Genomic DNA, 20092 nt, shown 5'->3' with positions numbered 1-20092 from the left:
ACGCCAATGTCGCCGGAATGGAGCCACCCGTCCGCGTCGATGGCTTCGGCCGTCTTGTCCGGGGCCTTGAAGTACCCCAAGAAGACTGTCGGCCCCCGGAAACAAATCTCGCCGCGGCCGTTGACCGGCATCTTGGTCCCATCTCCGTGCACGGAGTCTGTCACGAGGTACCCCATGTCTGGCACCGACACGAGCTTGATTTCCGACGAGATCATGGGAGCGCCGACCGTGCCGCACACGACGTCTTCGTGGTCCGTCAGGGTGGCCGCACCGGTGCACTCGGACTGACCATACCCTTCTGCGATCGTCGCGTCGAGTAGGATGCGGAAGAATGACATCACGTCGTCCGAGATGGGCGCCGAACCCGTCAAAACAAACCGGCATCGATCAAGACCGAGCTTGGCTTGAATCTACAATCACAAGGTGACGAAACGACGCCCCACGTCCCGCCGCTGCGCACCTTGGAAAAGATGAGCTTGTCGTAGAGCGGATGCGACAGGTAGCCGCGCTTCAGGTTGGCCAGCTTGGTTCGCATCGCGCGCTTGAATAGCCAGCCTTTGACGCCGCCGGCCGACTCTCCGGCGTGCACGACTTTGTCGTAGATCTTGTTCAGGAGGCGCGGGACGGTCACAAAGTGCGTCGGGCGGAGCTCGACCAAGTCTTCCGTCAACTTGAGCGTATTGCCTTGATAAAACCCAATGCTGCCTTTGGCCGAGATCATGACAGACTGCACGATCTGCTCCAGGATGTGGGGCATCGGCAGGTACGACAAGTGCGTGCTGCGTGGCGTAAAGCAGACGGCACCGTCGCCTCGATTCAATCGATCTTTCGCTCCTTGGGCACACGCCAAAATGTTGGCATGCGTGATTTCAACACCTTTCGGGTCGCCGGTCGTGCCGCTCGTGTACATGAGAAAACTGAGCGCCGACACGTTGGGGTACGACGCGGGGCGAGGATGCTTCGCGCCAAGCTGCTCCAACTCGAACGCCGTCCAGAGCTGCAGCCCTGCGTGCGTGCACAGTTCCATGTCGGCTTGGGCCTTGACCTCCACGTCGCTCACAACAATGTGGCGAAGGGTCGGCGCGTTTGCTTTGACGTGGGCAATCGTTTGGAGCTCGGATGTGGTGCACACCACCGTCGACGCTAGACGTAGCCACGTGAGCATCGTGACGCAGGCTGCGTGATGGAGAATGGACCTTGTGTCTGGCGGAGGATGAATGCCGTCGAGGACGCCCCGAGCGTATCGTACAGCGCACAGAACGCGCCACCGGCGTAGAACGCGGCGTACTGCGCCACCACATATTCCGGACTGTTCTTCATGTAAATGCACAAGAGGCGGCGACCGTCGCCGGGGCATGGCTCGATCATCTTTTCATGCTGCAGGCCCGCAGACAAGTTGCGAATGCGGTCGTAGATACCGGCGTACGTCTCCCAAACGTACGGTCCGGCATGGCCCGCAGCATCAAAGCGGCGGCGACCAAGGAAGTGTTCGTTACCATGCGAAGCCACTGCGCCTTCAAGCACCTCCAGCAGCGACGCTTGCGGGCTTGGAAAGGATCCGACTTTGTACACCGCACCATGGCCGGGTCGAACCGTCGAGTTGTCTGGCTGCGAGTAAAAGACGGGGGGGTTGGCTTTGCGGCCAGGGCGAAAGAAAAACACGTAGACGGAAAGGGTGAATCCGCCCAAGAATGTTAGGGCAACGACGACGAGCGCGTTCAGGACGGGGGATGGCGGAGGGGCCATGGGAGTCGTGCCAAAGCGATCGATGGGGACATCGACTCGCTGGACGATGAAGGCAGACATGGCAGCGACCGACCGCTGTCCTTCATACTCCTCATATCGTTGACCGCGAAACAGCTTCAATGTGGGAAATCCTTCGACGCCGTGGGCATTGCACAGCGATAGGTGCTTGTCGCAGTCAATGTGGACGACAGCGGCGTTGTCCATCCGTGCGAAAGCCGCGCTCAGCTGCTTCCACGTAGGACCAAGGGATTTACAGTGGCCGCACCACGGCGCATAAAACTAGAAACGCGTGAGATTTCACCGCCTCACGTCCATCGACACAAACACCTTGGCGAACACGACGTCCTTCTCGGCGAGCAGCTTCGCAAACTCGACTTCGTTGGGCGCAGGGACAACATGAGTGTTGAGGACGTCTTGATTTAACTCGGGCACCTGCATGGCCATGACGACGACACCCGCAAACAAGAACCCGGCGCCGCGGCGCATCTTCACTGGCGACGCAACAATGACAAAGTGCCGACGAACTGCTCAAACGGATCTTTTTCGCAATCGGAATCCATCAATTTAATGCACTTGCAGTGGCCATCGAATGAACCCTTCTGCGGCGCAGTCGACATCAGTTGTCCCTGATACACGTGCATCGCACCATGAAGCCAAGCTGTCGTTGCACGGCGCCCAACTTACACTGCGCTTGCGATGCTCGATCCCGAGGAACAACGTGCTGGTCATCTTGGCCTTGCTTTTCGATTCAGTCTGGAATGGGCGTTCAACCGATGTATTCACCAATTTTGGGTTTTGGAAACAGATCGGCGCCGCAACGGGTTCGAATCGATCTTGATGCATGTGCGCGTGCTGAACTGGAACGTGTTCCTGCGGCCACCGGGAGTCCAAGAAAGCGGCAGTGACCACAAGGATGTCCGTCTTGAGCTCATCATGCGCAAGGTCGTGCAGTTTGACATCGTCCTTCTCCAAGAAATGTTTGCTGTTGGATCGTCGAGGCTGCAGCGCTTGCTGGCCTTTGCAAAAGAGCACGGCTTGGCCTATCATGCGGCGCCCGTGTATCCGTCGCTGTGGAGCCGACAAGTAGTCGATGGCGGCGTGCTCATCCTCAGTCGGTATCCCATCCGCCTGTCCAAGACGCACCAATTTACCGATGGATGTGGCAGCGACGCCCTCGCCGCCAAAGGCGTCGTGTATGCCCAGATTCAACTCGGTGGTTCGCCTCAGCATGTCCTTGATGTCTTTACGACGCACACGCAAGCCGGCGATGGACAAGTCGCGACTGCAGTGCGGTGGCGGCAACTCGAAGAGCTCGCCTGGTTTGTCCACACGAACCGAACTCCATGCACTCCAGCGATTTTGGGTGGAGACTTCAACTTGGACGCGCGGCACAACGTCCAGTTTGCAGGCGACGCAAAGCCCATTTTCACCAAGTGCAATGAAAGCGAGGGGTACAGGCGTCTCGTCCGACTCCTGTCGAGCGCATGCAGTGGCACGCCGGACACCGCCGCGGCAGTGGCGAACGTCCTGGCATCTGCACACGATGTCACAAACGCCAACGGCCATGGAGTGCTGTCCCATTTGTGGCCAAAAGCCCGCGTCGACGAAGTGGGCAAGTGCATCGACTACTTGTTCCTCCTTGGCCCTAGTACGACGAGCATCGTCCATGCTGCAATCGATCATGGCGCCGCCGACGATAGCATCGTTGGGGTGCATCCGTGGCCATTCACGCATCTATCTGACCACTGGGCCATCACTGCGACGCTCGACGTTCCAAGTGTGGATGGCATTTCCGACATCCATTTCGAATCCAATCCTTCCACATGGTCCACTTCGTCGTGGCCGTTTAAATGGACGGCGGTCGTCGCCAGTGCCAGCGGTGCGATAGTCGCCATAACTTTCTTTCTCCTTCACCTGCTGCTCCGTTTCTTCGGAGAGAAGTAGATGGCTCTTTCCATACGACAGCGTACACATGGCGTTGTCGCCTGGCACGTGCTCCATTAGGCGACCTAGACTCGACCAGCTAAAGCACGTCATCCATCTGGACATTGGGCACGTCGAGAAGAATTTGAAGGGATGCGTGCACGAGCATGCCATTTGCTTCATGCGGCTGGTTCTGCTCGGGCCCCATGGCATGACCTGATCGACGTAGTTGCTGTCCAGTCTGCCGAAGTGGTCAGACACAGGCTCCAAACCGGTCGATGGGCTGGAAAGCACTAGCATCTTTTGGACCTTCCCCCCGACTCTGTCAGGCCATCGATGCAACAACGCCATGCGGCAACTGTCGATGTCCGCCGTGTGCGCCGCCCAACAATGTGACCGTATTTGACGCTTGCTTGGCATGGCGGGGCGTTTTCGTTTCGATCGGGTCGTCTTTTGTAACTGTTTACCACCCAAAACGTCGCCGCCATCACAATTCCATTTCTCGGGGTCATGATGGAGACCCTCGAGTCGCAGCACCACGAGCATCCGCTCGTGCCGTCGTCGATTGCGACGCTGTGCCAAGAAAATCGGTGCTATGTTGGCGGGGCCGGCTGCAACGTGTGCGCTGCTTCGTGTGCTGGTGCCTGGCACTGCGCGTACGTGGCGCTTGTGTTTTCAGTCGTTCATGCCTTGCCTGTAGAGCATGCGGGTTCGACCTATGTGGCGACTGCTCTGGCACCGATTTACCTCCGAAAAAGATCGACCACTCGCAGCACCCGCACACGCTGACATTCCTCAGCATTCCCGAGCTCAACCAACTCCATGCCAACTACCAGATCGTGCAGTGCGACCTCTGCAGAATGCCAGGATATTGCTCCTACCACTGCGAGTACAACAGAACGAACGAGTTGGACGCACCTCACGTGATCGCTACTAGGTCCTGTTGCTTTGACCTGTGTGTTTTGTGCGCCCTGCAAAAACTTGCTCCTGTATTTGGGGCACTTCCAAGCGCTGCTGCTTTGAACAGCGTTCACCCTGCGGCGACGAGTGCCGTCGACTGGAGTCAGTACGACGACGATAACCCGAATGCCAACCAAACCGACGACAGCGAAGGTGCCGATGATGGAGGTTACCATGTAGTCATCGTTGTGGGGTAGGGCTGGAAAACATTTCGTGCGGCAAGGTCGCGTCGGGCAGCTCCATGGAAAACGAAGACAGCCATGCAAAGTTTGCTGTTGACGGCGATGACGAGACGAGGTTTGCGTCGGCCGACAGCGATCCCCAGTGGCTCGAAGTCGACTTGGGGGCGCTGCACAAGATCTCCCATGTGTGCATCCAGTGGGAGGCGGCGTATGCGGCGACGTACGACATTCAAGTGTCCAAAGACCGCCTCGCGTGGACGACGGTGGCGTCGGTTGCCGACAATCGCGGCGACGGATGGGTCAAGACCAAGTTGCCCGACTCGGAAGACGCCCATGCGACGTTCATTCGAATGTATGGCCATGCGCGCGGGACGACCTACGGCTATTCCATCTACCACTTCAACGTGTATGGGACGAAATTGACGCCGTCATGTACGTGGCTTCGTTGTGCCTCTCGCTGTGTGGCTTTCACACTGGATGCAGTGGAGCGCGTGGTCGTTACGCCTGCCAACGTGGCGCTCGGTGCCAGAGTTGTTCGCGGTCTGCACTGGCCTGTGACGTCGTCGTTCGATGGCGTGTATGGGTACCCCGGCACCGTCGTTGCGTACAAGTGCCCAGATGCACCGCCAGGTATCGCTTCTCGTCGAGAGGTTTACCAATGGTGCTTTTGGCAGTGCATGCGGAGAACCATCGCCCGTATCATGGCCCAGACAAGTGCTGCATTGTGAAATGGGACTTGATCACGACGCCAGCCGTCCATCGCATTGGCGCTGCCGGCCAGTACGAGCTGTACTTTCACCCGGAACACGCGCCAGGTATGGGGTTTCGCCACGACTCGGACGACTCACGTCCGAATGCAGCGGATGCCACAACGGACGTGCCAGACGACGCCATCCACGAGCTCCACGGACTGGAATGCTTGGTCAAATCCCCCGCGCAAACGGATGGCGTCGACGAACTGCGTACGCTCGAATCGACTCTGTGGCCCACATCACGCGACACTCGACACGAATGGAAGGAAAAGCTCGCTGTGCGACCTCCACAAACGAGCAAGGACCTAGACGAGGCCCTCGTCGGTCGAGTCCTTCAAGGCAAACTCGTCGCCAGCGATATCGTTCAGAAACCCAAAGCCATCAGTGTGTTTGTCTCATCCACGTTCACGGACACCGCGTCGGAGCGCAACTTGCTCATTGCCGATGTGTATCCGTATTTGAAGCGATACGCCGCGCTCTTGGGGCTCGAATTCTCGGCGTCGGAAATGCGGTACCACCACACCGATCCAAGCACGTGACAAAACGTTCTTTCGTAGGTGGGGGATCCGCGACGAAGCCAGCAACTCGCACCAGACGTCGGCGATTTGCATGGCCGAACTCGCTCGGTGCCAAACATCGTCCCTTGGCCTCAACTACGTCCTCATCCTTGGCAACAAGTACGGCTATCGACCGTTCCCAAATCAAATCCCGCTCGACGAGTTTGAAGCGCTGGTCGCGACGATGGCTACCTCGGACGCCGATGTGGTCCGCCACTGGTTCCGCATCAACACGAATGTTATCCCTCCCGCGATGGAGCTGCAGCCGTCGACGCTCGCCGCCCCTGGGACATGGTGGCCCATCTTTGAACAAATGCAGCGCGCCTTTCGCAACGTTCGCCACGTTGTGTCCGATCCGCATCGACAAGACCTCTACAACGTGTCGGTGACAGAGTGCGAAGTCATGCATGGCCTCTTGACTGCCGCGGATGCAAAGACAGCCGCCTTTGTGTACCACCGGATCATTCCTGATATCGACTCGAGTCATGGCAAAGCTGGGATGTATGTCGACATGGCCGGGCGAGGTCAAATCGACGACGAAGCACAGGCGTTGCTAGCAACGCTTCGAGACACAAAGGTCAAGCCCAAGCAACACGGCGCGAAAGAATACACCGTCCCGTGGGGTCCCGAGATCCTCCCGGAGACCCATGCGACGTACTTGACAGACTTTTGCGATCACTTTTGCTCGCACATGTGCGAGTCGTTGCTGGCCGCGTCGGAGCAGCTCAACGTGGCACCAGACGCCGTGTTCAATGAGGTCATGCACCACGCGCTCTTTTGCGCCCAGCGCAGTGCGAATTTCGTTGGAAGGGCCGATATTTTGAGCAAAGTTCACGCGTACCTCCGATCAGCGACTGTCGAGAACCGTCCGTTTGTGTTGTATGGTCGAGGGGGCGCCGGGAAGAGCGCGGTGGTAGCCAAGGTTGCCATGAAGTTGACTGGCGGTGGAGGTCCGGCGGTGGCCGCGGGGTCTGGCTTGGCTGCGGTGCTGACACCGCGGCATGACCCCGTCCTCGTACTGCGATTTCTCGGGACCAGTTTGGACTCGACCGACATCCGAAAGCTTCTCACGTCGATTTGCTCCCAGATACATCGCAATTACTCGACCACGCACGGCATGTCGGCCACGATCCCTCCAGGCTTGGACGACTTAATCCGACATTTTCATGACCTCTTGGCTCTGGCATCCGAAACGAAGCCGCTCGTGGTGATCTTGGACTCGCTGGACCAACTTTCCAGTGCCGACAACGCCCACCACTTGACGTGGTTGCCGATGTCGTTGCCACCGCACTGTAAACTGGTCGTGTCGGCGCTGGATGCGGCTGACGAAGGCGGCAACTGTCTTGCAAAGCTCCGTGCCCAAACCCCCACGGACCACTTGCTCGAGTTACCCGTCATGACAAGTGCCGACGGCCTCGACATGATGACGGCATGGCTCGCCGCCAGAAACCGAGCACTGACCCCCCATCAATCCAGGTTTCTCGTCGATTCCTTTGTGCAGTGTCCGCTGCCGCTGTATTTGCACGTGGCATTCACGCTGGCTTTGCCGTGGACTTCGTACACCCCCGTCGATACAGCGCTTCTCCCGCCGACAATTCCCGATCTCCTTCGGCACTTGTTTCACAAGCTCTGCGGGGTTCACGGTCAGCTCTTGGTGCATCACACGGCGGGGTACTTGACGCTCGCCAAGCGCGGTCTGTCGCGGTCCGAGCTCGAAGACGTGCTTAGTCTGGATGACGACGTACTGAACGACGTGTACCAGTGGTGGGTGCCTCCCATCCGGCGGATTCCCAGCCTCGTTGTCACTCGACTTCTTTCCGATCTGGACAGCTACCTCGTCACACACGCCGCGGACGGTGGCATTCCCGTCTTGAGCTGGTACCATCGTGAATTCAACGTGGCGGCGCGCGCGATTTGCCTTGGCGACGATGCTGTGGTGACGTCCTTGTCGGCCAACTTGGCGGCCTTCTTTGCCAGCGACTATGCCCACGTCGCCAAGCCATTTGTCGACAAAAACGGAGTCCCGGCGGGCCGAGCCCAACGCAAAGTTGCCCCACAGGAGCTGGTCTTGCCAGGATCGTCCCGTGGCGTCCAGTTCAACCACCGACGCGTGACCGAACTCCCGTCGGCACTCATCGGAGCACAGGACTGGCCTCGCGTCGAGTATGTCGTGAGTGATGTCGAGTTCCTGCAAGCAAGCGTCGCCCTCGGTGCCATCGCTGACACCCTGAGCGACATTCGCCGCGCCATTCAAGCCATGTACGCAGCGGACGTGCCCCCGACCATCTTGCCCCAAGTGGCGGCATTCCTAAGCCGTGACATGTTTACGTTGCAGCGCCACCCCTCGTCGTTTTACCAAGTCGTGATGCGCCACCCAAAGGCTTCGTTTTTGCGTACAACGGCCGCTGCCAAGTTGACTCCGCCGCCTCAAGGGTACTTTCAAGTCGTTAGCACGGAAACGCCCGCGAGTTCGATCATGGCATCGTTCATGGTCGGGCCAGCATCCGACGGCGCCGACAGCACAGTTGCTGTCGCCTTTAGCCCGGACAGCCTGAAAGTTGCGGCTCTTTCCGAGCCCGACTGCGGCCAGGTTGTGTACTTGACCGTGTTTGACGTGGTATCAAACACAGTCATGTGGACTGTGGCCGAGCCAGACGTGAAGTACGACAGTGTCACGTGGAGTGTGGACGGCACGTCGGTCATCGTGGGCGCGTCAGCATCTGGGGAACTCCATCTTTTCTCGGAAGCCATCGGTGTCCGCACGAAGGTTCTCCATGCTGCACTCAAGAAGAAGAAGAAGCACCGAATCACTAGCGTTGTATGTGTAAATGCCACGACAATTGTGACCGCCGACCGCACGAGCCCCGAGCTGCACGTGTGGGAGAATGGCACGATTCATCGCACGTTGAAGATTCAAGGCCACGGCGAAGACGACCACAATGATTCCAAGAAGATGACGCAGATTTTGCTCAGCCCCGACCGGCAGCACATGGGAGTTGCATCATACAGCGGCGCGTGCAGGTAGGACCATCCCTGTCGACATTTCGGGGTCATGGAATCACATGGCGGTTGTCTTGCACGACGAAGCATTTGGAGCTGCGCAACATGGCATGAGGAAGCGACGTTCGAGGCCGCCGAAGGCGTGAAGTACGCCAGCTTGTCCAGCGACGCCACGATGCTGGGTACGCGCCGCTTCGACGTCTCGCTCTAACGTGGTGGAATCGTCTTTCGTGACAGCGGTGAATGTCGACACGTACAACGGCCAGGGTGCGCAAGTGTTTGGCAAAGCATTCGACCACCCCAAGTCTCTCATCATGGAGTACCTCGACTTGTTGGGGAGTGCGATGGAAGTGTGCGGGATCGAGTTCCATCCGAACCATCCATCCATTCTGTACGTGTTCAACTCGAGCACGCAAGTGTATGCGTTCGACGTTGTGTCGGAGCGCCGGCTGGCCATCTATGCAGCCCCCGGCCACAGTTTTGGCGGCAACATGTCGATGAGTTTGGACGGGACCATGATTGCCACGCTCGGCCAAACCAACAACGTGTTGCTGTGGAACCCAGCTTCGAAACCAGCTCCGCTTGGCGCCGCCGGCCGGGTCGAGACAATCGCGCTGCACCCGACGGGCGACGCAGTTGCCGCCTGCCACTCGTGCGCGGAAAAGACCCGCGTCATGGACGTCAAGAACCCGTCCATGCTCGTGTACGAGTTTGTCAACACGAAAAACACGTCGACCGCATGCACGCGAGTCGTGTACAACAAAGGAGCGGGCGGCGACGAGGGGCGGTATGTAGCTGCCACCACAAACACTGGCGCGATCTGCGTCGGTGAAGTCCACAACGACCAAGTCACTACCACGTTCTTCGACACGTTCAAGTACGACTCGATTGACGTGGCGCTGCATCCGTCGGGGCAGTTTGTGGCGGCGCTCGGACTGGACGACCAGTACCACGGACACTTGCGATATATTCGGCGGGACGATGGGACTGTCGTGTGGGAGATGGCGGGCATGGCCAAGGAGGCCGTCCGCATGGGCGGGATGGCCCTGCAGATGTCGAGGACTGGCGACCTCGTGGCGTGCTTGGCAAGCCTCGATCAGTTGTCGGTATTTGACACGGCTGCAGGGACGATGGCGTTCTCGATCCGAGTCCAAGGGGGCGTTCGGTGCTACCGATTCACGCCGTCGTTTGACATGGTCGCATTGTGTGCTGGACGCGGCAACTTGCAAGTGTGGCGACGAGATGCGTTGGAATCGCCGGTGATCACGCTAAAACCACCCCACACAGACGCGACCAACATCACGGGCATTGCTGTCTTACCCGACCTCAACATTGTGTTTTCGTGTGCGGAAGATGGGCACTTGATCGCGACAAGCTTGACCGACGGCGCCGTCCTTGGAGTGTACGCAAACGCCGAGCTCCAGCCGATCCATGGGTTTGACATTCTTCCGTCGCGCGTGCCGCGGCTGGCCTTCGGGGATGACCTGGGCCGCATCGTCGTGTTGGATTGGAAGGGCGCGACGTAGTCCGCCGTGTCGGGATATCCATGCGATGAACTTTTGCATGAATGCAGAGCTACACTTGCGACATTCCGATGGACTGGTCACTTAATGTCAAAATCCAAACTTCAAGTGTATATACACTTTGTTGGGACAGAGAGTGGGCGGGATCCATGGAGGATGCGCTTGGTTCGATGGCTGGACGGCCTTTTGCGACGTTCAGCCCTGGTACCGCCGACACAGGCGTGCCACTAGCAATACGTTAGAGATCTCGCACGGCACGTTCTTGGACGCCAGGGACTCCTTCCTCGACTCGGTTGGAATACCTGCCGATCGGTCATGTGCTGGGGTTCCAGCAAAGCAAGTGCCTTCCGGTCGCGCATCATGCCAAGCCAAGCCACCGCCATGACACGTCGTCCAGAGCACCAACTGTACCCAGAGTGGTTTTGATATATATCCAGCCAGTGAAAGATCGTCGGTTTTTATCACCAATTATTCGACCACATGCCATCGGCGGCCACGTCGACGCCGCCGGCGACGCACTTTGACGCGGTCGGGTCGTGGAGAGACGAATGGCACGGCGTGCGCGTCGAGGCGATGCCGAGCGGTGGCAACAAGCACGTTCGGTTCTTCGACACCATGACCGCGAACTCGAGCTTCCTCGACTCGCGGCACCACCTCGTGCACAACCCACGGTCGACGTTCAAGGACGTTGTGTACATTTTGATCAATATGTCGTGGGCATGGTTCACAGCGTGCATCTTGGGATTCTCTGCCTTGATCACGGTCGTGTTTGCGCTCGTGTTTCACTTTCTCTGCGTTGACACGGACGTGTTTGAAGACGCGTTCAACTTGAGTTACCAGTCGTACTCGACGATCGGATTTGGCATCTTGTACCCGCGCAACGCGTGCGGGAATCTTGCGCTGTCGATGGAAGCATTCGTGTCGATGATTCTTCTCTCGGCGATCAGCGGTCTCGTCTTTGTGCGCTTCTCCAAGCCACGCGCGACCGTCGTATTCGCAAGCAAGTGCGTTGTCCAGCCTTACAGCCACCACCTCGCGCTTGTCGTTCGCGTCGCCAACGCGACCCGGTGCCGCCATCTGCACCAAGACTCGATCCTCGAAGCGTCGTTCCGCGTCAACTTGTTGCGCATCGAGGAGCGGTCCGGGACTGACTCGACGCTGGTGCTGCGACGGTATGACCTCCCCACGCTTCAAGCGGATTTCCTCGCGATTCGCCGTGACATCCAGCTTGTCCATGTGATCGATGAGCGCAGCCCTCTCCGACGCCTCACGGAAACGACGCTGGCCGCATCGGACTTTGCCATTCAAGTCGATCTCGTCGGCGTCGATTCGACCACGCAAAACACCGTGCAGTGCCAGATGCTGTACTCTGCGCTGCAGGTCGAGTGGGGAGCCAAGTTCCAGGACATGTGCAAGGTCGAGGGGGTGCCTGGCAACGAGCAGTGGGTGATGGACTTTGACCAGCTCAGCACGACCGTCCCAGCGCACGTGACCACTCCGCGGCGGCCATCGGCTGCCCTGGACACTGGAGCGTCCCCGTACACGACAGGGTCGCCGATGCTACCCGTCCTCCCGCCGCGGCAGTTGACGTACGCAAAGTCTTGCCAGTTCTCCATCAAGGACGAATTTATGCAAACCACGGGGGGGGATCTCGTGGACCAGGCGGCGACCATGGGTACCCAGTACGCCGGGTCGCCAGGCACCCACCACGTTGTCGACATGCCCCCGTGCGAGCCGCCCTCGACCGTTCGACCCAGTCGCACGTCTCGCCGGACGCCGGACGAGCTCACCGAGAGCCTCCTGTTCCATGAGATGCCGACAGTTGTCCATAGCCCGAATCGCCGCGCGTCGGTCGTGTCGTCGGCAGCAAATGTGGAGAACGCGCCGCATTTCGATCGCATCTTGCCCCGCCACGTCCCGCTTCCGTTTTCGTTTCACACGGTTTACACGGAAGCACTCAAGACGAGCTGGCCGTGGATCATCGGGTACAGCTTCGTCGCGTTTATCGCGCTCAACGTGTTGTTTGCGTTCGTGTATTACTTGGACGTACGCGCTGCTTGTCCTGCCGTTGCAACTGATCGTGTGGCCCTAGATGGACGGCGTCTCCGTGTACGACGATATCCGCAACAACAACACCGACTTTGGCGTGTGCTTTTACTATAGCGTGCACACGCTGTCGACGGTCGGGTATGGCGCGATCGGGCCAAAGTCGTCGTCGACGTACCAGAACTTTTGGATCATGGTCGAGTCGACGCTTGGCATTGTCGTGATCACCATCTTCACGGGCATCTCGTGGTCCAAGTTTTCTCGGCCGCGGGCGCACATTGAGTTTTCAAACAAGGCTGTTGTGACGCACGTTCGAGATGGCACGCGCGTGCTCCTGGTGCGGGCACTCAACCTGCGGACCCATGGCAACATCTCGGGCAATGCGTTTCGGTACGGCATCGCTTGACGGGGTCTGGCTGACCATTATGATCTAGGGTTGGCGTGACCGAAGTGAACAAGCACACCAACTTGCGCCAAGTCCACGACGTCGACCTCGTCAATATGACGTACCCGTCGATGAACGTCCCCGCTACGCTTGTCCATGTCATCACGAGCGCGTCGCCGTTTGCCAAGTTCAAATCGATCGACGACTTTCTCGAGTGCAACGTCCAGATGCTGTGTCTCTACTCGGGCATCGACCACACGTTCTCCACCAACGTGTACGCGCGCAAGATGTACACGTCCGAGGACTTTGTCGTGGGCGACCATTTCGCCGACTGCGCCGAGTTTTCGCCGGAAGGCGGCATGGCCGTCGATTTCGACCGGTTCCACGTCCACGAGCGTTCGTTGGGGGTGTAAGGGACGCCCTTGATGCATGTACCATACCAATAAATAGTTTGCCATCTTGACAGGTCCATCATGTCGGACGAGGGTGCTCCTGTCGTTGGTGGAGTCCTCTTGCGACTCAGCCCAGACCACGCATGGCTTGGCTCGTCGCATCTGCGGGTGGAAGATCGACCTGGGTTGCTCTGAAATCCATCGCGCACCACACCTGTCGCGGCACATCGGTGCGTATCGACGGCGTGGTGGGATGGGGTGAGGATGCCGCCGACAGTTCTACATGACATGATGCAAAAAGGGCCGTCTTCTTCATTGCAACACCGTGTTTGCCGTCAAACGCATCGTTTGACTCCACCCTCGCGGCAACGTAGCAGACTTTCCACGACTTTGTGGAGCTCGGCTTTGTGAAGGCGTTCAAGGAGTGGTTGAAATTACAATAGCTTTCATGGTAACTTTGCGACGTTGGCAGCGTGCAATTTCGATTCCGCTTTGTGACGGGCCAAGTGGGCAGCGCTTGGAAACTTGCGGCGGCAGAGCAAACAGCACGCCGAATCATTTGGCACTGGGGACGCGGACGGTGTCGTTGCCTTGGCTTTCGATGACGCGAACTGGGACCATTTGGTCTGCTTCATGTCCAGGCCGCTGGACAACACGTCGGCGACAAACTCGTCCGAATGCACTGGTGGCGGCGACAACGGACGTGGTTTATCGATGGGGTCGAAGATGCGCTCAAAGCCGCGCTTGTGAAAGTCCATCTCGGCCTGGCGTTCCTCTTCCCGCAAAAATTCTGCGTAAATGTCGTCGGCTGTGCGCGGTGTCTTTGGGCGGGTGGGTTTCGAAGTTGTCGGGGGGGATGGTCGAGTTGCCGTAGCTCTCGTGGAGGGTTGTCGGGGACGTTTCTTCGATCCGGTCGTCTTGGCCAAGTACTCGTTCTGTAATGTGTCGTTGGCAAGGCATTCGTACGCCGCACTCAATCGTTTGAATGCATCCTCGGCGTCTACAGCGGCAACACATGACTGTTCCTTGCACGAGAAGCACGTCCATCGCTACCTTTGTGGGGACACTTGTCCGGATGGACTTGTCGCGCGAGGGCTTTGTACTGCCTTGGAATGTATGAGCAATCGCCAACACAATTCAGCTGGATGCATGGACAGTACCTCCGCACGTCCGCCTGCTCCACATACTGCACCACATGGAATCCCATAACATGGTAATATGTCCTAGGGTCGCATAAATTCCTCAGGACGCACCGCGGGAGGCGGCCCCTACCGCGCTTTCAGGATCCGCTCGACTTCGGCCATGGTGCAGGGTCGCTCGGCCCTTCGCGCAGCACGAGGTAGAAAGAAAATACAGCAATTTGATTGGATCATGTACATTTACACGCATTTTATTGGTCAAAACACAAATTTTCAAAATTCGTCATGATGCGTCGACGGTTATTTGTCGGTGATGCCGCTGCGGCGGCGCTGGCATGCATGGCGACTGCACAGGCCACCGACGACATCTTACGAGATGAAGTGAATGAGTACAAGTTCACAGAACACGACGTTGGTCGGTTTATCTGATCTCGCTTGGACTGACGACATTCAGTAGGGTCGCCTTCACAAGATGACGAGATTCAGATCTACTCGACGGACATTTCGGGCACCGATCTGCGTGACCAGGCACATCGTGGTTCTTTAGATGGCGGTAGTGGTAGGTTTCTCCTCGTCCTCGATTTGAGCGTCATCGCGAGATCGCAGGACCTTCCTTCATGGCAGACATGACGGTGCCGTTCGTACCAGTCGTCCCCAGCACATTGGACATTGTCGCCATTCCGGACGCGATTGTGCTCTCTCCCGACCAAATCCGCGACGTATCCATTGCTGTCCAAGCCATTCTTCTTGCAGGTGTCATTGTGGTCGCCATCATCGGTCGCATCGTCTCCATTGTTCGGACTCGTCGCGCTGTCGAGGACTCGATCCGCCACGTCTATCGCCTGGTAGACGTCGCCGCTGTTCGTCAGGCGATTGCGGAATCCACCAACGCCGAGTTCCACGCGGCGGCCTCACTGCACCTTCGTCTGATGGAGTTTCTGAGGGTGGCGAACGATCTCGCCGCCGAGACGTACTACAAAGAGTTTGATCATGCCCGATGGATGATAGTGAATCGAGTGACGAAGGAAGAAGACCCGACGAATGTGGCAGGCTTGCTGGAGCACATGGCGACGGTTGTAACCAAGGGCGAGGCGTTGGTGGCGACCTTGGCTGCTCAAGATGTTCCTGTGCCGAAGGACCGTAAACGGGCAATCGAAAGCCACCTCGAGACGCTGCGCGCACGGAAGAGCCACATGGCGAAGCTGCATGTGACGATTCGTTCCAAAATCGAAGCCGCCATCGAGGCGTCCAAACACCGCAATGGGATGCAATTGGACGATTGGAAGCGGCTGAAGGACCTATGGATTTCTCTGGGACTTTCGGAAGTAGAAGTAAATGAGCCCGACGGATGGTACCAGAGGAATCTTCGTAACCTTGAGCTGCAGCAGGCGACGCTGTTCGAGTTGTACAAGCTGAAGCAACGAGCAGAGTCGTCGATCGTGGTGGTATCGTCGTCGAAATCGATGGAGCCTTCCGTGCTAGATCAAATGTCGGATCTGCTGAAGAAAGCCAAGCGAGAAGAATGGGACCAGGACGAGTTCTACCAGCTTGAACTGTTCGTCCAAACTCGTGCTGACCACCACATCGAGCAACAGGCCATGGTGTTGGCGCAGCTACCGGCGTCGCCATTGCCACGGTCTCTTGGAAATGACGTCGAAGAAAGGACCGACGTCCAACGTGACCCAGGTTACAAGCGTGGGATGGATTTGCATGACGTGCTGCAAATGCAAATGGCGCAAACTCGAGCTCTGCAAGACAATGCCCTCGCCTTCCACAAGCTCAACACAGACCGCATCATGCTACATGTACGTAGGCAGCGTCGGCACGAACCTCTTGTCAAGTTTTGTGGACAACAAATAGGAAAGGAAGATGCACCTCGAAACACTCGACCAACGCCAACGTCAGTTTGAATTGACCGTCCAGGCCAAGCGCGAGCGCGACGAAGCCAAGTATCAACGGAAACTCCAGGACGCCACAGCCAAACTGGAACGTAAACTCACTGCAAAAAGACTCAAGCAGGCCGAGAAGGACGCAAAAGAGACCGCCGCTGCGAATGCCAAGTTCCTCGCTCTACGTGTTCATGAAGAGTGGGCGCTTGTCCGGCACGTTCTGGTGCTGAACATGGTGGTGGTGATTCTCGTGATGGCGCTCGTATTCTGGGACGCTGTGACATCGCGGGAATGGCTGTCGTCGACGTGCGATGTTCGACAATCCTACTGGACACCGACGCATCTTTCTGTGTACGTTGTCGACTTGGTTCGTTGTTCGACCTGACTTTTCCTTTCTAGACTCGGATGCAAAGCTATGTACGGAGCGCAGGTGGCATCCGTCATGGTCCTGGCGCTGCTCCTCCTCTCCGTGTTTTCCTACCTAAACCTGTCGTTGTGGGGCGTGGCCATCCTGGGTGGCGCCGCTCTGTACACGTTTCGGTAAAGCTGCCACTGGTCCAGGAAAGCGCCTAACTCGTCATGTAGGGCATCGTGGCAGCACGTGTTGTTACGTCTGCCTCACGTGCTGTGGCTCGTCGGGTTCAACTATTGCGTGGGGTCCATGCTTGCTTTGGGTACTCTCCTTTCTATCATCACGTGTATCGCTGCTGACTGTACCCTCCGTAGATGGTCGACGTCGCTGGACGCTGTACATGAACTGGAGGCCCATTGTCGTGTATATAGCATACCCCATCGTGTCGCTGGCCGTGTCGCTCGCGATGGGCATGAAGATCGCGTGCGACTCCCCAATCGATTGCTTTCACGACGCCATCGCCTGGTGCAGAGTGCAATCGCTCAACGTCGTCACGTAATACACGCCATCCTCCGGGCTAAAATCCTTTCGTGGAGCTATGCTGACTGCTGCACCAACTTCGTTCTCCGAAGACTTGGTGATCCAATACAAAGGCCGGCATGTTGACGACCTGTAAGGTGATCATCACGCGAAGGGCTAGTCTCGTTCAATGCAGCCTCTGGAATAGTGGACACCGACCACCCTAGCTATGCTCTTGCAACAAAAGTCTTCTTCAGAGGCCAACCGTCCCCCTTCTGCAATGAACGTCCCCTGGCATACCCGTGACAGCACGTTCCCTTTGGAACGAGAGTAGACGGCGTCACGGGCAACAACGGGAGCACGACAAGCATACCATCGCTCCTGAATTCAAACAATCCCACGTGCAAACCATAATGCTTTTACATTACTCAATTTTGAGTGCGCCTACGTTGGAGTTGTCGAACGAGTAGACTGTGATGCGGTCCTTGGACCCTCCCGCTGCCACAAACGCGTCTTGCGTGGTCGCAATAAAGTCGGCCGGGCCGCACACGTACAGGTTGCTGTGGGCGAGGTTGGGGGCGATGTCCTTGAGCTTGTCGGCGGACACGGCCGGCGCGTAGTGGAACGAGCTCGACTCCCACTCGAGTGGTTTTCCCGTTGACGTCACGACCGACTTGAACCCCTCGACGTCCGCCTGGTTCGGGGCCACTTGAAGGGTCACGACGGAGCCGTGGAACGTCTCTCGAATGCGGTACAGACCCTCGAGCATGACTAGGAACGGCACGCACCCGACGCCGTGGCTCACAAACAGCACGTTCGTCGGCAGCACTTCGGGCGAGTCGATCTCGAACCGGACGTTCGACTCGACCCAGAACAATTTGACGGTAGTCCCGGCCGGCTGGGACACGAGCCAGTGCGACGACGGACTCGCGTCTTCCACGACAATGTCAAACGTGTTGGTGCCTTGGATGCTGATGGACGCAATGGTGTAGTGGCGGCGCTCTTCCTGGCCTTCGGCGACGGGCAGACCGAGCAGGATGGCATCGCCGGGGTGGAAGCGCAGGGGAAAGTCGAACGTGAGCGTGAGGCGCTTCGCCGTGGCCGACACCGCCTCCGACTTGGAGATCGTCGCGGGCAGGCTCTCCGTGATCTCGGACGGCTCGTTGTTGAGAAGCACTGGGAGCATGACAAAGTAGATGAGGCTGTACGCTGTCAGGTACGCTGTCTTGATCTCTTCGGTCCACTTGTCCCCGCTCACGATTTCGAGCGTGCGGAGCAAGTTTTGCCCGACGACCGTGTAGTGATCCTTCTTGGCCCCGTACTTGAGGTGGCCCTGGGCCAGGCCATGGGTCGCGCCCACGATATTGGCACCGTTGATGACGGTGGCGAGGGTCTTGATGATGCCTGCCAACGCCTTGCCTTGGACGGTCATGCTGGACCGGAAGATCGGGCGCAGCGACGGAGCGAGCTCGAACAGGTGGTTGTAGAACGTGCGGTAGAAAAACTTGGTGGGCGTGAGGTGCTTGGCCGCGTCGAATGCAGACGTGCCCTGGCAGATGGCCGACCAGTTTGCCTTGATGAGGGCTTCGTGCTGGCGAGTCACGACGGGGCGTTTGATGGGGAATGGCATGTCGTTTTCGTATCGAGCGGCGAAGGGCTCGGCGAGCCCGATGGACCCGTCTTCGGCTACGTAGATGATCTCGGCGTGTTCGACAGATACAGCTCCTCCCATCGTGTGTGTTGTGGTGGGTGCTGAACGACGCAAGTTTCAAAATGAACGGCATGGTTTCACGTTTCGCCCTGCTTGATGTGTATTTGCGGTGGTCTAATTTTATCCACGAGAGCCCGGCCATTGTTGAGTTCACAACAGCGACATGTTGTTTGTTAATCCGTTGTCGCAACCCTCTTTATGTTCCATCCTTGCAAGATTGCGCACTCCCCCAACTGGACGTGTCTGCGAGGATGAACTGAACAAGATGCATCGGGGGGAGGGCATTTTGGATTCGTATATGTACCTGGGGATGTGGAGCCATGTCAACGTAGTCTCGTCATGATGGCTGAGAACATCAATTGCAGCAATTCGACTGGTGCATCCCAAAATAAGTTAACGGAGCACGCTCTACAGCCATCCATTTTGGCCCTATGATTAGCCGTCCCTGTTGCAAGCACACGAAGTAGGCCCGACCACGCCCTTGGAGGAAGCACTCCTGCAAGAATCGAGTACACCTAGTGTCCATGACAGTGCATAGAATCGTACAGTTTGCCACGAGGTGTGCCATCATGCCGACATTTTCTCTACACCAACGTGCACACGCTTCTCGTCATACTGCTCCCGTGTACTTTCGTTTCGAGAACAGTTGAAACTGTTCATGGGACTCCTATGCCACCACGCTGCGGAACTCCGAACAGTGTTGTCGACTTTCGACACCCCCTGTTGTGATACTTCGAGTGTTGTGGCTCTCGGAAGGATTGCCCCCGAGGTCGTAGAGCTAATTCAAGATGGAAGATCAAGGACGGGGTGGAGCGGTTGATAGATGCACCATACCTGATGGCGAGTGTGTAATCTCTCTGTCGACGGCAATACGGAGCGCCAACTTTGGTTTGAACTAAACATGGGGACTTGGTGACATGCGAGGATGGCGACGCAGTGTGTGTAATTACGCCCACAGATGTACTCTGCGCGAAATAACTTTATGCACATGTCAAAACGTTGGTTTTGCAAAGAAG

At 57.7% G+C, this 20092-nt stretch overlaps 7 protein-coding genes across 9 annotated transcripts in view; 4 read left to right on the top strand and 3 right to left on the bottom strand.

Moving 5' to 3' along the window:
- The window catches only part of H310_11322 (protein disulfide-isomerase domain), a 3515-nt gene extending 1265 nt beyond the window's left edge, over positions 1-2250 (bottom strand). Inside the window, exons 1-4 of the mRNA XM_008877946.1 lie at positions 2074-2250; positions 1197-2025; positions 461-1143; positions 3-410 (exon numbers count right to left, since the gene is read on the bottom strand). Of these exons, the coding sequence (XP_008876168.1) occupies positions 3-410; positions 461-1143; positions 1197-2025; positions 2074-2232 (2079 nt within the window). The 5' untranslated portion in view covers positions 2233-2250. The remainder of the gene's footprint in view (positions 1-2; positions 411-460; positions 1144-1196; positions 2026-2073) is intronic.
- A 192-nt stretch (positions 2251-2442) lies between these two features.
- H310_11321 (hypothetical protein) lies at positions 2443-4111 on the top strand (the record flags this gene model as incomplete). The annotated part of the gene is made up of 1 exon (XM_008877945.1): positions 2443-4111. The coding sequence occupies one exon, from the start codon at positions 2443-2445 to the stop codon at positions 3688-3690; it is 1248 nt and encodes a 415-aa protein (XP_008876167.1). The 3' UTR covers positions 3691-4111.
- A 41-nt stretch (positions 4112-4152) lies between these two features.
- On the top strand, positions 4153-10916 carry H310_11320 (hypothetical protein). The gene is made up of 10 exons (XM_008877944.1): positions 4153-4325; positions 4370-4558; positions 4607-4782; positions 4827-5243; positions 5295-5441; positions 5486-5626; positions 5672-6074; positions 6121-9141; positions 9208-9302; positions 9358-10916. The coding sequence occupies exons 1-10, from the start codon at positions 4180-4182 to the stop codon at positions 10644-10646; spliced, it is 6024 nt and encodes a 2007-aa protein (XP_008876166.1). The 5' UTR covers positions 4153-4179; the 3' UTR covers positions 10647-10916.
- Positions 10917-11093: 177 nt separating this feature from the next.
- Positions 11094-13543, top strand: H310_11319. 2 transcript variants are annotated; one of them, XM_008877942.1, is made up of 3 exons: positions 11094-12628; positions 12736-13079; positions 13124-13543. In XM_008877942.1, exons 1-2 carry the CDS (start codon positions 11124-11126, stop codon positions 12911-12913), a joined length of 1683 nt encoding a protein of 560 aa, XP_008876164.1. In that variant the 5' UTR covers positions 11094-11123; the 3' UTR covers positions 12914-13079; positions 13124-13543. The 2 variants fall into 2 exon arrangements, with proteins under 2 accessions (XP_008876164.1, XP_008876165.1); XM_008877943.1 differs by having other exon boundaries at positions 11094-12689.
- Positions 13544-13877: 334 nt separating this feature from the next.
- On the bottom strand, positions 13878-14799 carry H310_11318 (hypothetical protein). Its single transcript, XM_008877941.1, has 4 exons — positions 14739-14799; positions 14627-14689; positions 14520-14572; positions 13878-14466 (listed from the first exon to the last, which is right to left on the bottom strand). Exons 1-4 carry the CDS (start codon positions 14768-14770, stop codon positions 13913-13915), a joined length of 702 nt encoding a protein of 233 aa, XP_008876163.1. The 5' UTR covers positions 14771-14799; the 3' UTR covers positions 13878-13912.
- A 93-nt stretch (positions 14800-14892) lies between these two features.
- H310_11317 lies at positions 14893-17653 on the top strand (the record flags this gene model as incomplete). Of its 2 annotated transcripts, XM_008877939.1 has the most annotated exons (8): positions 14893-15020; positions 15063-15164; positions 15212-16410; positions 16466-16845; positions 16894-17034; positions 17080-17168; positions 17221-17518; positions 17574-17653. In XM_008877939.1, coding segments are annotated over 7 exons (2224 nt in total), but the record flags the coding sequence as incomplete, so codon positions are not given. The 2 variants fall into 2 exon arrangements, with proteins under 2 accessions (XP_008876161.1, XP_008876162.1); XM_008877940.1 differs by having other exon boundaries at positions 17221-17653.
- Positions 17654-17767: 114 nt separating this feature from the next.
- Positions 17768-19264, bottom strand: H310_11316 (hypothetical protein). Its single transcript, XM_008877938.1, has one exon. It carries the CDS (start codon positions 19095-19097, stop codon positions 17790-17792), a length of 1308 nt encoding a protein of 435 aa, XP_008876160.1. The 5' UTR covers positions 19098-19264; the 3' UTR covers positions 17768-17789.
- Between the last annotated feature and the right edge of the window lie 828 nt (positions 19265-20092).

The sequence above is a fragment of the Aphanomyces invadans genome (assembly GCF_000520115.1).
Source record: "Aphanomyces invadans strain NJM9701 unplaced genomic scaffold supercont1.31, whole genome shotgun sequence".
Taxonomy (NCBI): domain Eukaryota; phylum Oomycota; class Saprolegniomycetes; order Saprolegniales; family Verrucalvaceae; genus Aphanomyces; species Aphanomyces invadans.
Note: the sequence above shows the minus strand (reverse complement) of the source record. Positions and strands in the feature narration are given on the sequence as shown.